General features: G+C 25.6%; 1 protein-coding gene across 17 annotated transcripts in view; it reads left to right on the forward strand.

Moving 5' to 3' along the window:
- LOC117175996 (cAMP-specific 3',5'-cyclic phosphodiesterase) overlaps positions 1 to 16,867 on the forward strand; it is an 873,036-nt gene that overhangs the window by 836,021 nt on the left and 20,148 nt on the right. For all 17 annotated transcript variants that reach the window (XM_033365929.1, XM_033365928.1, XM_033365927.1 and 14 more), the window contains 2 exons: positions 75 to 168; positions 8,264 to 8,493. In XM_033365929.1, coding sequence (XP_033221820.1) covers positions 75 to 168; positions 8,264 to 8,493 — 324 coding nt within the window. The remainder of the gene's footprint in view (positions 1 to 74; positions 169 to 8,263; positions 8,494 to 16,867) is intronic.

Raw genomic sequence — 16,867 nt, forward strand, 5'->3', positions numbered from 1 at the left:
TATTTTACGCGATTTTATATTTAAAAAAAATGTTTTAGCCAATCACTAATGAAAATATTTTATTTCTGTTACAGTTCAAGAGGATGTTGAACAAAGAGCTTTCACACTTTTCGGAATCATCCAAGTCTGGCAACCAGATCTCCGAGTACATCTGCAGCACTTTTCTCGGTAACAATTGACTTTGACAATATTATCCAATTATCGGAAATTTACTTTCAAGTTGAAAGTCTTATCTTTTCGCATTTTCACTGCTAAATTTTTATCAAGTAATGAGAATTTAATAATTATTTTTGTTTGTGACATCTTTGCTGGTTTTTCAAGAGATATCGGCTTTTAAGTGAATTTAATCGATTTTTAATTCTAAATAAGATTTTTTAATTGGCATTAGATCCTAAATTTTTTTTAATTTAAAGAAAAATGCTTGTCAGTTTCAATAGCTTTTTGAATAATTTGAAATATACCTCGATCCCAGACTGACTTACTAGACACGTCAGTAGGTAAAGCAAAGCAAGTCAGCCTTACTTTAAATTGTTCAAACTTTGTCTCAAAATCATTGTACTATATATTGTCAATTAATGTTTAACTTTTGAATTTTTTTAAATAAAATTATATAAATATAATATTAAACAAATATTATAATCTTAAACATGTTTAATGTTACGATTTAATTATTTTTTAATCTTAAAAATTAAAAACAACAAAATTTTAGACCCTAATGTCGATTTATAAAATCTTCTTTACAGTTAATAAATATTGTTCTTTAACGTAAAAGTGTAGGGCTCTTGATAAGAATAATACTCGACAGATGATGAGAATCGATTGACTCCGAGAGCCTTATCAGATATACGCCATTTTAATATCTCGACCACTATGACGTATTGATAACAAAAAAAGTGGCGACGACGCGACATGTTTAGCAAGATAAGATTGATTCTGGGACATTCTAAAAGGATCGGAGTGTTATTTCACTGTTATGATTTTCCTAAGGCCAATTTGAATAAGAAGTTTTCAAATTTCCTGAAATCTCGTTAGTCGTTTTTCGATTTTAGTGGAAAAAATACATTTTAATGAAAAATAATAATTTTAAATATTCATATTTTGACTATTCAATTTTTTTTAATTGTTAAACATTAAAATTCGAGCTGAAATTAAAATTTACCAACTTTAAAAATTAAATTTGATTAAATTTCATTTCCGGTTTTTATTGACTATGAATAATGAATATTGCCCCTATCGAATAAAAAAACCCTCATTGCTCCACGATCAAAATTCAATTTTCTTGTTAACTCATTTTCGATCTTAAGTTTGGTTTCTTCGTTCCACGTAGAGCTTTTAAAAGTTTGCAAGATAATTAAAAAATATTTTATACATTTTCAGAAATCTTTTCAGGTTTTAAAATATTTTTAATCTCTTTAAAACTTCTAAGATTACTAAATATCTTTTTAACTTGTTCGAATTTCTCCTAGAATTTATAAACGTATTTCCAAATTGAAAATATTGCATTAAAATCTTTCAAATAAAATAATACTTTGATTTGATTATTTATTTACCAGATTTCTTTTTCGGAAATTTGACAGTCACCAGAATTTAATTTTTTGAGAATTAGCAGTCATCCTATTTTTAGACATCATTCTAAAAGGTTTTGACATGTTTTTGAAATTGATTAAAAAATGTATTTCTTAAATAAAAACTCACATGGACCTTTCTTAGGGATCTTGAAAAAATTCTTTTGTTTCCTGAAAACCTATCGAAAACAATAAAAACCTAAAAAAATTAATTGCCAAAAATTCGAAAATCTACATTTAATTTTTTAATTTTTTTTTAATCTGCACAAGATCGAAAGTATCTCTGAATTTTTCCAAAACTTCCAAATATTTCTGAAATATTCTCTTACAATTAATTTTTAAAATAAATATTCACCTTCAAATTTTCCCAAGAGTTTTAAAAACAAAAATTTCTATCTTAGAACCTTTCAAATTTGTTAAGAGGCTTCCAAAGTTTATTTCGGAATCTTAAAAAATCTACATTTTGTTTACAAATTTTTTAAATCTTTTCAAATTTTTAATCATTCTTGAAATGGTTTCAAAACTTTTAAATAACTTTTAAAATAATTTGAATTTTTTCAAACGTTTTTGTAACTTCTTCAAAGTAAAAAAATCACGTTAAAATTCTTTTTCAACTATTTTGGAAATCTTTTTTAATATTTCCAAATATTTTCTTAAAATAAAAAATAAAAAATAATTCTTAAATTTTTTCATGAGTTTTAGATTTTTTAATCTTTTCAAAGTTTTTACATGCCTCCTAAAATTTGTTTTTAATTTTGCAAAATTGCAACATTAAGAAATGCTACATTCAAATCATCTTTTAAAATTAATTTTTCGAAATAAACAAAAATTAGAAATTTTCTCAGGAATCGTAATTTATTTTTTAGTTTTCTTGAAATCTTTCAACAAAATTAGGAAACTTATTTTTCTCCAAATCTTTAAAAATGTAAATTTAGTGCACAATTTTTAAAAATCTTTTCAAATTTTCAATCGAAATCATTCGAATTTTTTCTAAAATTTTCCAAGAATCCTGAAAATTTGTTCAAATTGCCTGAAATCTTTCAGATTTATTTAAAATTGAAACAAATATTTTTAAATATTCTTTAAAAATTAATTTTTCTACAAAAAAATCATTTTAAATTTCTTTAAGAGTTTTAAGTGATGTTTGATTCTTTTCAAAACTTCTAAATATCTCTTAAACTTACTCGATTTTTTTCTTACATCTGTAATTTTGCAAAATTTTCAATTTAATGTATTCAAAATTCTTTTTGAAAATTTTAGGAAATAGTTGAAAATATTTTTAAATATTTTATAATTTTCTTTCGAAATTCTTTTTTTTTTTTTAATTACAGATTATTTCAAATATTCCCAAGAATCTTAAGAAAAATTGTTAATTTATTTAAAAAATTATGTGCATAAACTTAAGAAAAAGTTGTCAACAATAATTCATTTTAATTAAAAAATAATTTCACATAAAGGATTTTAATTCTAATGAGTGCTAAATCGACAAGCTAACAAGCAGTCTTGCGAAACCTTGAATATGACATATTCACGTCAACGAGTTTTAACGCCTTTACTTTTTTTATGAAGTTCATTAAGAGGTGTGAAGTATTTCAGGTTAATTAAGAAAACTGAAGATCACTCCTTGAACATAAAACACGCAAAAATCGATATTTAATTAGAAAATTAATTAAACCCTAACGACTAGTAATTAAATATGTGCAATTAAGCTTTTTGTCTTGTACTTTTGATTAAAAATTATAATTATTCTTTTTCGTTCAGTTAACCTAAAATTTTGCTCTAAAAATCTCAGAACAACGGGAACTACGCTTAAAAATTTAAAAAAAAGCTACTGGAACTGAAGACCTCTGCTTCTGACGAATCGGTTCTTCGCATCTAATCTTTTGTCTTGGCGATCTTTGAACGGCGTCACTATTGATAAACCTATTATAATGTTTATTGCTCAGTGATCGTATCGAAAGGAGAGACAAATCATCCTTTTATAGCCCCTATAGTAAAAAATAATCGATCGAATGTGCGGCGTAATCTACAGGCTCTTTTACGAAGGTGTGGCCGGTGACCTTCTTCCTGATGAGTCGACTAAATTCAGTCCACCTTTTCAAGTTCAAGTGTTTAGTGAAGAATTACTCAAGTCTAATTCGCAATAGACAAATTTTAATCTTGTCTTTGCAAAGACTCGAAATAAAAAAAAGTGAATTAAAACGAGGCTTGATTTAGATTAGGATTTTTTTATGCATCGAATAAATTCAGCCTATCTCTTCAAGTTCAAGTGTTTAGTAAAAAAATACTCAAGTCTAATTCGCGATATAAAAAATTATATTCTGATCCTTGCAGATGAACGAAATAAAAAAAAGTGAATTTAAATAGAGGCTCGATCTAAATTTATTTGAGTTTTTAAATCTTGTTTCTTAATAAGAAAGAACCTTTATGATGCGTCGACTGAATTCAGTCTACTACAGTCTGCCTTTTCAAGTTAAAGTGTTAAATAAATAACTACTCAAGTCTATTTCGCGATGGATAAACTCTAATCTTATCCTTGCAGGGGGAAAAAATGTGAAATGAAATAGAGGCGTGTTTTCAATTCTGAGTTTTTCATGCTTCGACTAAATGCACTCTTACCTCTTCAAGTTCAAGTTCACTCAAGTCTAATTCGCGATGGACAAATTCTTAACTTATCCTTGCAGACGATCATTATAAAAAAAATTTTAATTAGAATAGAGGTTTGGTTTAAATTCTGAGTTTTTGATGCGTCAACTAAATGAAATACCTCTTCAAGTTCAAGTTCATTCAAGTCTATTTCGCGATGGACAAATTCAAATCTTATCCTTGCTGAGGATTAAAATAAACAAAAATCTGAATCTAAATAGAGGCTCAATTTAAATTGAGGTTTGAACTTGTTTCTTAATAAGAATGAACGGTGATCTTCATGATGCGTCGACTGAATTCGATCTACTTCAGTCTACTTGAGTCTACTTCACTCTACTTCAGTCTACTTCAGTCTATTTCAGTCTGCCTCTTCAAGTTCAAGTGTTGAGTAAATAACTACTCAAGTCCATTTCGTCATGAACAAATTCGTATCTTATCCTTGCAGAGGATCAAAATAAAAAAAAATGTAAATTGAAATAGAGACTTGCTTTCAATTCTGAGTTTTTCATGCTTCAACTAAATGCACTCATACTTCTTCAAGTTCAAGTTCAAGTTCACTCAAGTCTAATTCGCGATGGACAAATTCTTAACTTATCCTTGCAGACGATTATTATAAAAAAATTTTAATTAGAATAGAGGTTTGGTTTAAATTCTGAGTTTTTGATGCGTCAACTAAATGAAATACCTCTTCAAGTTCAAGTTCATTCAAGTCTATTTCGCGATGGACAAATTCAAATCTTATCCTTGCAGAGGATCAAAATAAACAAAAATCTGAATCTAAATAGAGGCTCAATTTAAATTGAGGTTTGAACTTGTTTCTTAATAAGAAAGAACGTTGATCTTCATGATGCGTGGACTGAATTCAGTCTACTTCAGTCTATTTCAGTCTGCCTCTTCAAGTTCAAGTGTTGAGTAAATAACTACGCAAGTCTATTTCGTTATGAATAAATTATTATCTTATCCTTGTAGAGGATCAAAATAAAAAAAATGTGAATTGAAATCGAGACTTGGTATCAGTTCTGATTTTTTGATGCGTCGACTGCATGCAGTCTACCTTTTCAAGTTCAAGTTTACTCAAGTCTAATTCGCGATGGACAAATTTTAATCTTATACTTGCAGAGGGTCATGATAAAAAAATGTAAATTAGAATAGATGCTTGGTTTAAAATCTGAGTTTTTGATGCGTCGACTAAATTCAGTCTACCTCAGTTTATTTCAGTCTATTTCAGTCTATTTCAGTCTATTTCAGTCTATTACAGTCTATTACAGTCTATTTCAGTCTATTTCAGTCTATTTCAGTCTATTTCAGTCTATTTCAGCCTGCCTCTTCAAATTCAAGTGTAAAGTAAATAACTAATCAAGTCTGTTTTGCTATGGACAAATTCTAATCTTATCCTTACAGATGATCAAAATAAAAAATGTGATTTAAAGTAGAGGCTTGATTTAAATTGTGAGTTTTTAATGCGTCGTTTTTTATTCAGTCTATTTCTTCAAGATCGTGTTTTAAGTAAACAACTATTCAATTCTAATTCGTGCTGGATAAATTTTTATCTTACCCTTTCAGAGGATTGATTTGAAATAGAGGCTTGATTTAAAGTCTGAGTTTTTGATGCGTCGACTAAATTCAGTCACCTCTTCAAATTCAAGTGTTTAGTAAAGAACCACTCCAGTCGATTTTACGATGGAATAAATTCTACTCTGATCCCTGTAAATTATCAAAATAAATGAAATGTGAATTATAGTACAGGCATAATTTAAATTATTGGGAGTTTTTGAATGTGCTTTTTGATCAAGAAAAATCGTGATCTTCATGATGAGTCGACTAAATTTAGTCAACTTCAGTCTACCTTTTCAAGTTGAAGTCCTTAGTAAAGATCTACATAAGTCTTATTCATGCTGGAACATATTCTAATATTGTGCTTGCCCATAAAATTAATTGAAATCCTTTAGAATCTTTGAAAGTGAAAATCTGCTAAGATTTCCAAAAAATTCTTTAACAACTAGTAAATATTTTTCAATTTTCTGAAATTCATAAATATACCTTGGAATCTTATGGTTTGTTTAAAAATTTTATGAATCCGATAAATATGGTAAAGTTTCTTGAAATCGTTGAAATTCCTATAATCCGTATAAATTCTTAGATATTTTCAGAAATCCCTTGAAATTTTATTTAATTTTAATTATTTCCTAAAATTCTTTAAAAATATAATTGAATTCCTTGAAATATTTTAATAATTGTTGATATGCTAAATACCTTTTAAACTCCTTTGAATTTTTTTTAGATCTAACAAATTCTCTGAAAGACGTTTTAAAAGCTTGAAATCCCTTGAAATTGAATCTTTAAAGATTTCTTAAAAAATTATGAAATTTTTGCAATCCTCCGAAATACCCGTAAAATCTGATGACGTCCCGTGAAATCTTCTAAAACTCTTTGGAAATTCTCTAGTTTTTTAAAAGCTCTTGAAATCTATAAAACTGCCTTATATTCTAATGGAATCTTTAAATTTCTTTAGAAATCCTATGAATCCCTCAAATATTTTTAAATTTCTTATTTTCTTTGAAATTTTCTAATGTCTATAAGAATTCTATAAAATCTTTTAAATATTTTGAAAATTCTGAAATTTGATAAATGATTTCAAAATTCCTTAGAATTTTTTAGTCTTTTGAAACTTTCTATAATCCTACGAAATCCTTTAAAATCGTATGAATTCTTAAAAAATCATTTCAAAACACTGTAAGTCTTTAAAATCCTCAATTTTTCTTCAAATCTCGATAAATTTCTCAGAAATGTTTAAAATTCTCTATATTCTTGGTAATCTTTCGAAATTTGTAAAATCCCTAAAATCTTTATTATATTTACTTTATTTGCTAAAAATCTTAAGAAAATTTTGTATCTGAATATTTCTTGCAATCTTGTATAATACCCTAAATTTTCTTTATTACTTTAAAATTCATTGACCTTTATTAAAATTCGAAATCCTTGAAGGTAGAATAATTGCGTAGGACTAGCAAAATCCCTACAAATATCCCTTGAAATCCTCTAAAATCCCGAACATTATCTTGAAATTTGTAATATCTTTAGAAATTTAAAAAACTTTGACACCCTATGAAATCAGATGAAAATTCTGGAAAATCTTTTAAAATCCCTGGAAATCTCTTAAAACCTCTTAAAATCTTTAAAGTCTCTTGCATCCTTTACATTCCCATGCAATTCCTAAAATCCCTTCAAATCTTTAAAATGTCTTGAAATATTTAAAAGCCCTTGCAATTTCTAAACTCCCTTGAAATATTTAAAGTCCCTCAAAATCTTTAAGACCCCTTGAAATCTTTAAAATCACGTGAGGTTTTTAAAAATCCTTTAAAATCTTTAAAATCCCTTTAAATCTTTCGAATTCCTTAGTGGAATTTTTAAAAATATTATAAAGGCTTAGAAACCCTATAAAATCTTTCTAGTTTCCTGAAAATAGTTAAAATCCATTATAAATCCCTTAGATCTTGTTGAAATCTCATGAGAATTTTAGAAATCCTTTAAAATCTTTTAAAATCTTTTAAAATCTAGAAATATTTTAAAATTTCTTTGAGCGAAGAAGTTTTAAAATATATTTATATTGAAAGTTAAAAAATAGTAGCATTAGCGAAAAATTTGAGAAAATTGTTGCATTATTGTCATTTTTTTCAAAATATTAGTCCAAGGCCTATAAATCACTCTTAAATTTTCTCTCTACTTACTAATTCACATTCAGTGAGAAATCTATCACTAAATCAAATCAGTAATTTTTTTACGGATTCTTGACACAACCTTACTAAATTAAAACGCTAGAAATGAGCTACTGATTGCAATCAGTAAGGATTTTCACTTTTTGATATCAGTAAGTTTAGTCACTGATTAGAATCGGTAAGATTTTTCACTGATTTTAGTCAGTCAGGATTTTAACTGATTAAAATCAGTCAATTTCACTAATAATGAGGGAAATTTCACTGATTAAAATTTACGGAGTAGATTAAAGATTCAATATTTAAAAATTAAACCAATGAATAATGTTTTAATTGTAGATAAACAACAGGAGTTGGATTTACCATCTCTGCGAATTGAAGATGCTGTTGCTGCAACGGGAGTTATGGAAACGAGGGTTACCAAGAAGAAAGATCGTGTACAAAGGGGGCCGGCCTCGATGTCACACATTAGCGGTGTCAAAAAACCCTTAACGCACACTAATAGTTTCACTGGAGAAAGAGTACCCGCTTATGGCATAGAAACACCTAATGAAGATCAACTGGGCAAGGTATGATTAACAATTATATATAATTAATTAATTAATTAATTTTAGCAAATTATGATATATACTGACTACGTGAAGCTCTTCACATGGGCTGATTGATAGCCAAATTGATTTGCGACCTATTTCGGATCAGTCTTGTGGAAAGAACGTTTTCTATTTATAATCAACAGGGGAATTGCAGATTGATCTAAAATTGTGCCCTATCTAAGAATAATAATAATAATAATAATTTCTTTAATTTAAATTGCGCGAGGTTAATTTTAACATAAATAATCATTTCGACCAATCAATTAATTTTTGCACTTCGTACAACATAAATCGTTAAAAAATTAATCAAATAACAGGGTCGATTTTTTTTATTGCAGACTTTACAGGCTTTTCCTTATTCCCCTCTTTTCCCCTTTTTCGCATTTTCCGCTAAACATTGGACTAAATTGATCAAATCTAATTAAAAAATCCAAGTATTTAGTTAAATTTAATTCTTTCTGGTGGAAAATTCTACTTTTATGTTTTTGTTAATTCATCTTTTTTTGGTTAAAAATGTAATTATTTTGGTAAAAATTTAAAAACTTTGTTAAATGTGTATCTATTATGGTGGGAAATTTAACTGCTTATTTCAAATTTTTAATTTTTTTAAATTCCACTTTTTTGTAGAAAAATCTAATATTTAATTGAAAATTAACTTTTTGTTGAAACTTTGTATTTTTGTATTGAAAATTCAACTGTTTGTAGAAAATTCTTCTGTTTGGATAGAAATTATAACCACTTGATTGAAATTTGTTTTGTTTGTTGACTCAAAAATATTTTTTGAAAATAAATAATTTTTTTCAAAAAATATACGAGATATGGGAGAATGTCTATTTATTTCAAAGAATTTTACAAAAAATTCCTTTCCTATTTTTTGATATTTTTCACCATTTTTGAATACTTATTCAAAAAATTTACGGTTATTTGAAAAAAATATTTGATAAAAATATCGAAAAATGGAAAAGGAACAATTTTTCTTCATATCTTTTTTCCATATATGCATTAATTTAAAAAAATTATTTTCTGAAAAACAGTCCCCAGTTTTTTGATTTTCAATTGTTATACATTTTGTTGATTTTTAAACAATGAGAAATTCCACATGAGAACCTAAAATAAAAAGTTCACTATTTTTTAAAAAACCGGATTTTGTAAAAAAATGATTTTCTTTTTAATTTGAACAAAGTTAAATATTCGACAATTTGTTTGACATTTTTTACTTTCTTGACTGAATAATCCTTTTTGGTTAAAAATTTAACTTTTGGATTAAAAAATCAATTTGTTTTGGTTGAAGATTTAAATATTTTGTTGAAAAATTTGCCGTTTTTTAGTTACATTCAACTGTTTTTTATTCAAAATTTAATAATTATAAAAATATTTGCAATAAAGATTAATTTTAAAACAAAATAAATAAATTTTTCAACTGAAAACTTTACCGTTCCATTTATGGTTCAAAAGAATCTTTTTTAGTTGAAAAATTAAACTGTTTTGTTTCAAAATTCATATATTTAATTGATCATTCGTACTTTTTATTGAAAATTAAAATAATTATTTGAAAATTCAACTAGTTTGTTAACATTTCTTTGTTTTAGTTGAAGACTTATTATTTTAGTTAAAAATTCATCTCTATAGTTGAAAATGAAACTATTTAAAAAAGATGTTTCTATGGTTGAAAATTCATTTTAGTATCTAAAAATTTAAGTTTTCAATTTTTTATATAAAATTCATTTATTTTGTAAAAAGTTTTATTTTTTGGTGGAAAATTAATCTTTGTAGTTCAAAATTTATCTTTTTGGTTGAAGATTGATCATTTTAGTTGAAAAATTATCCCTTTGGTTGAAAATTGAATTATTTCGTGGAAAATTCGTTTAGTTTTTCTAAGAATTAATTTTATTATCAAAAAATGGAACGATTCCCTTTTTAATTAAAAATTTAATTATTTCCTTGAAAATTGATGTATTTTGTTGAAAATTATTCTTCATCGTGGAAAATTCATCTTTTTGGTTTCAAATTTCATTGTTTGGTGAAAAGTTCATCATTTTTTGTTACAAATTCAATATTTTTGCTTAAAACGTTAAATTTTAGGCTGCTTTTGGATTTTTGCAAAAAATTATTTTTCTGAAATTTTGAAAAATTGTTTTTCCTGCCGAGTACACAAATTAGAATGCCAATAATGGCCGCCAAATTAAGAATCTCTACTCTACAAGAGAAAATATAAATCATTCCACCCACAATTTGCGTAGCTTTTACTTGATATTATATACCATTTTCAGCAGTCTTGTCCACCTTTCTTCTACCCACATCATGGCGCCAAGCTCTTGGTTCAAAGCCTCATAAACTTGTTTTTTTTTTCTCTTAATATTTCCCGAAATAACCTGAAGAACCAGCTTTATCATCTGGGCAATGGCCAACAAACTAATCTAAAGGATTGAATAAAGGGAATACGTATTGTTCTATTTTTAGACGAGAAAGACATTCAGTGATACAATAGGGTCGGATAAAAAAATTTATGTGTTTTTTTTTAAGTTTAACTTCAAATATAAAATTAGATGACCATTTTGACTATTAATAAAAGAATTTTTGTAAAATCTTAATTGCAAAATGTTTCGACTTTTTTTATTTGAGATTCGCAAGTTAGACAATAAGGCCATTAAAATCAAGCTCTTCTCTGATTGGTTGAAGCGATTTAACAATTTTGCTTGAAAATTGCCTTTTTTATTTCAAATTGATTTTTTTAACCGAAAATTGTACTATTTCATACTTGGTTGAACATCAGTCTTTTTGGTAGCTTATTTACCTTTTTGTTTAAAAAATAAACTATCAGGTTAAAAATTCGATTAAAAATTAAAATATTTGTTTTAAATTTCATGTATTTTATTGAAAATCATTCTTTTATGGTAGAATATCAATCTTTTTAGGTGAAAATTTATTTCTTAGGTTGAAAATTAGTTTTTTTATATTAAAAATTAATATATTTAACTAAAAATTAAACTAAGTTTTTTTTCAAAATTATTTTATATAAATTTAATCTTTGTGGTAGAAAATTCATTTTTTTCAAAATTTAACCATTTCAATCAAAATATATTTTATTTGCTTGAAAACTTATTTCTGTAACTGAAAATTGAACTATTCTATTTAAAGTTGAAAATTCATCTATTTTCTTAAAAATTTTTGTTTTTTTGGTAGAAAATTAGTTTTTTTATTTGAAAACTCCATTAAAATTTAAAATATTTCGTTGCAAATTCATGGATTTTCTTAAAAACTATTCTTTTTTTCAGAAAATGAAACTTTTTGTTCGAAAATTCGCCTTTGAATACAAATTTAACTATTTCGTCAGAAATTCATTTTGTTTGTTTAAAAACATTTTTCTCTAATGAAAACTAAACTATTTTATTCTTTTTTTTTACAAAATTTTATTTAATTGAAAATGCTTCTATTTGGTTGAGATTTTGTCATTTTTTTGTAGAAAATAAACCTTTTTGGTTGAAAATTCCATTAAAAATTTAATATTTTCTCATCGATTTATTTGGTTGGATTCAAAACTCATTTCTTTAACTGAAAATTCAACTATTCTATTTTTTGTTCAAAACTTATCTATTTTTACTAGAAGATTTATCTATTGTAGTGAATTTTTTTTTGGCAGCCGATTTAAGTTTTTCGTAAAAATTCAACTATTAGTTTGAAATTACCATCAAAAATTAAAATATTTTGTTTAAAGTTCATGTATTTTGTTGAAAATTATTCTTTTTTGCTAGAAAATTAAACGTTTTGTTTGAAATTCCATTGAAAATTAAAATATTTATATGAAAATTGATTTTGTTTCATTAAAAACTTATTTCTCGAAGTGAATATTAAACAAATCTTTTTTTGTTTTGTTTTGAATTTGTCTATTTCTGGTTGAAGATTAATCTATTTTGTTGAAATTTTTTTTAGTTTTTGGTAGCTAATTTATCTTTTTGGTTAAAAAATTCAACAATCAGTTGGAAATTTCCATTAAAAAATTAAAATATTTTGTTGAAAGTTCATGTATTTTGCTAAAAATAATTCTTTCTCGGTAGAAAATTAATCTTTTTTAATGAAATTTCATTTATTTTATTGAAAAATTCTTTTTTTGCTTTTTTGATAATCAATTTTTTTACTGAAAATTTAATGACGTTGAAAAAATAGTTTATTTTGTTAAAAACTTAGTTCTCTAACCTAAAATTAAACTAATATATTTTTTGATGAAAATGTATATTTTATTGGATTTTTTATGTACATTTAACCTGTGTAGTTGGAAATATGACTATTCCCTTAAAAATGTATTTTATGTGATGAAAAACTGATTTATTTAGCCTAAAATTAAATTATTCTAAATTTTGTTAAAAAAATGTCTTGGTTAAAATTTCTTTTTATCAAAGGTGACTCATTGCAGTTAAAAGTTCATTTCTTTGAATAAAAATGTAACCAATCTTGGTGATAATTCGTTTTTTTTAATTAATTTTTTTTTTTATTAAAATTGTATCTATTTTGTTTTTGCCAAAAAATTGATTTTTATTCAGTTGACAATTCATTTATTTTGTTAAAAACTTTAATTATTTATATAAAAAATGTATTTTTTTTTTTGTTTTAAATTCAAATTTGTTTGAAAATTTCGTCTTTGTAAGTTTGAACTCAACATTTTGAATCAGATTTTTTGTATTGACTAAAAAATTTTATTTGTTGAAAATTCGTATTTTTTTGTTTAATGCAACATTTTTAAATTAAAAATAAGAATACAATGTCAAATATTGCAATTAAATGCAATACCAAATCTTACACTTTCTGTTGAGAATTTTTTTTGTTATCAAAGACTTATCAGTTTTTAATTTTCTTCAGTAATATTATGCACACAAATGTGAAACTGTTTGTCTTAATTTTTTGATTCTTCTCTAAATAAAGTATTCAATCAAAACTTTCTTTTTCCAATGTGAAGATTCGGTAATTTTTTATTGCAAATTACACTTATTATTGAAAATAAAATAATTTTCAATTTGAAAAATTTTGTTTTAATTTTGAAACTTTGCTTTGAGCCCGTGTGTTCAAATCAGATCTCCTTCGCTCATTACGTATGATATATATAACGCGTAGTAAACCTTGCTCTCGATATGTTAATTTCGGCCAGAAAAAAAAGTTACATTCCAAATTGGATTCAGGAACGAAGACTTGCTGATGAGAGCCTTTTACGGCAATACCTGGCGACAGGTTTCTTTTGGGATCTCTCACGTGTTATTTGTGACTCAGGCTTCTAGCTAAACATTTCTCAAAAATTTAAAACTACCCACGCTTGGACGAAGACCTCTTTATTTGGCTGTTTACTATATTCCCTCATGAGACTTAAAAAGAATAATCCCAAAATGTGACGACCGAAAAATCTCGATAATAAAAATTCCCGGTACTTTAAACTCACTGAATAATAAAATTTCCGAATAATAAAATTCTCCTATTTGAAAATTACCTAGACTGTAAAATTGCCGACTGATAAAATTTCCGAATTATAAAATTCTTAAATATTATCATTCCCAAATAATAAAATTTTCAAATAATAACATTCCCGAATAATAAAATTCCCGAATTGGAAAATTTCCTAATAATACATTTCCGGAATGATGAAATTCCCAAGTAATAAAATGCCCGAATAATAAAATTCCCCTATCGAAAAATTTCAGAATAAGAAAATTCCCGAATAATAAGGTACGACTGAAAAATCCCGAAAATAAAATTCCCTACACTGTAAAATTCCCGAAAAATAAAATTTACGGATAATAACATTCCCGAATAAAAAAATAAATAAAATTCCCAAACAATAAAATTCCCGAGTAATAAAATTTCCAAATAATAAAATTCCCAAATAATAAAATTCCCAAATAATAGAATGCCTAAATAATAAATTTCCCAGATAATAAAATTCTCAAACAAGAGGCCGCCCGAATAATAAACTTCCCGAATAATAAAATCTACATATTAGAAAATTCTTGAATAATAAAATTCCGAAATAATAAATTCTCCTATTGAAAAATTCCCCAGACTGTAAAATTCCTGAATAATTAGAGTCATTTACAAAATCCTGAAAAATAAAATTCCATACACCGTTCAATTCCCGAATAATAAAGTTCCGAATTGTAATAAAATTCCCAAATAATAAAGTATCCAAATAAAAAGATTTTCAAATAATAAAATTCCCGAATTGGAAAATTACTGAATAATACAATTTTTGAATAATAAAATTGCCAAATAATAAAATTCCCGAAAAATAGAATTCCTAAATAGGAAAATTCGCGAATAGTAAATTTCCCCTATTGGAAAATCCCTGAATAATAAATTTCCTCAAAAATAATGGGTGACTGAGAAAACCCGCAATATAAAATTCCCTTCACTGTAAAATTTACGAATTTTCACGTCATTTTTTACTAATTATTTTTTTATAAACAAATTAACCAACAATTGACAATAAAGTAAATGGATAGTATTGATTTTTCTTGAAAAAAATATTTAAGCAAATGAAAATTGATTTTTTAAAATCGATTTAAATTTATCAAACTGATTAATTGAATGTAAGTAATTAATTGTTGACCTAACTGGAGCATGATATTTGCGAAAAAATATTTTTAAAATACCTTAAATGGTTTTTAAAAAATTGTTTCACGAAATGGAAATTGTTGAAAAAATATGGTTTAGTGGTGCAAGTATAATACATACCAAAATTCAATGGGTTATTTTTTTTAATTTGCTAAAAGCTACATTTTTCTTTCAAGTTCCAATCAAAAGAGATATTTTAAAAAACAGAAATTGCTTTAACAATTGTTTGAACAATTGTTTAAAAAATTGAATCGACCGTGTTGATTTTCGATTCAAATGTTTTAATACATTTTACTCAGTGCAGGTGTAGATCATTCGGAAAACAGTTGTTTAAACAAATGCAAATTGTTTAAAAAGTTATGAATAAATAGTAAAAAAATACAATACATACCAGAATTCAATCGAGCTCGTTTAAACCTTTACAAACTACTACATTTTTCTAACTTATTCCAGAAAAAGTGACATTGAAACAATAAACAATTACCGGAAAAAGTAAATTTAACTTCATATTACAGAATTTGTTATTACAGATTTTTCTCTCTTATTCCAGTCTCAAGTTTTAACCAATAAGCAATGTTTAAACAATTAACAAAAAAGTGAATCAGTCGTGTTGGTTTTATATTTTACTTATTCAGTTCGATTTACTCAGAGCTGTACACTTTTTTTTTGATTGTTAAAAAATTATTGGTTAGTTGTAAAATAGAATATATACCAAATCGATGGAGTATATTAAAAATATTTGCTAAAAACTCGATTTTTCAGCCATATTCCAACCAAAACTTATGTCTAAGGAATTAACTTATTTAACTTATAATTAGGGCAAAAAATTACTTTTTTCGTTCAAAATAACCTACAGACCACAAATATTGACCGATTTAAACGCAAAAAATGTGAAGAAAAAAAAAATGATGAAATTTTCCAGAGATTTGTCAAACCTAATTCTTTATTTAGTTGTTAATTTTTTTCTTAAAAAACAAAAATGACGAAAAAAGTGGCTATTTTTTTATCAGACGTTCCCGGTGCTCTAAAAAGAAAATTATTGCAAACGAATGCGCTTATTAGAGTAACATTAGGTAAAAAATTGCCATCATTAAATAGTTAACTAAACAGTGAATTGACCATACTGATTTTTTATATTTTCCAATAAGCTTATCTGGCTATAAGGATATCGATAATTTGCAATAGAAAAAATTAAAGTTCATACAAATAAAAATTGTTTAACGAATTAATAATTAATGCAAAATACACGAATCTTTTTTTTCCCTAATAAAAGCCCATTAGAGTCAAAATGTACATTTAAACAATAAACGATTAGCAAAAAAGTGAATTGGTTGTGTTGAGTTATCCGAATTTTTAAACTACCGACAATTTGCAATAAAATTTAAAAAAATCATTATTCAAGTAAAATTTCTTTACAACATTAATAATTAATGCAGAAAACATGAAACTTTTTAATTTTTCGATTTAAAAAACTACAAAAAGTAATAATTACAACCCATATATCGCAAAATACTTTATCCTCGCCAAGAAGGTGGTTTTTTGGGGCATTTTGAAAAGGGGTGGGGACCTAAATTAAAAAATAAATGTTAAATTCGAAAAAGTTCTTAAAGATTTTCCCGTAATTTGCAAACGTTTTATTAAAAAATTACTCCTACCAGTCTCATATTTATAATAAATGGTGTTTTCCCCTGCATTTTAATTAAAACTTTAGGTGGTGATTTCACCCCTTTAATTTGAGATGAAGCAGTTTTAACAA

The sequence above is a fragment of the Belonocnema kinseyi genome, chromosome 7 (genome assembly GCF_010883055.1).
Source record: "Belonocnema kinseyi isolate 2016_QV_RU_SX_M_011 chromosome 7, B_treatae_v1, whole genome shotgun sequence".
Taxonomy (NCBI): domain Eukaryota; kingdom Metazoa; phylum Arthropoda; class Insecta; order Hymenoptera; family Cynipidae; genus Belonocnema; species Belonocnema kinseyi.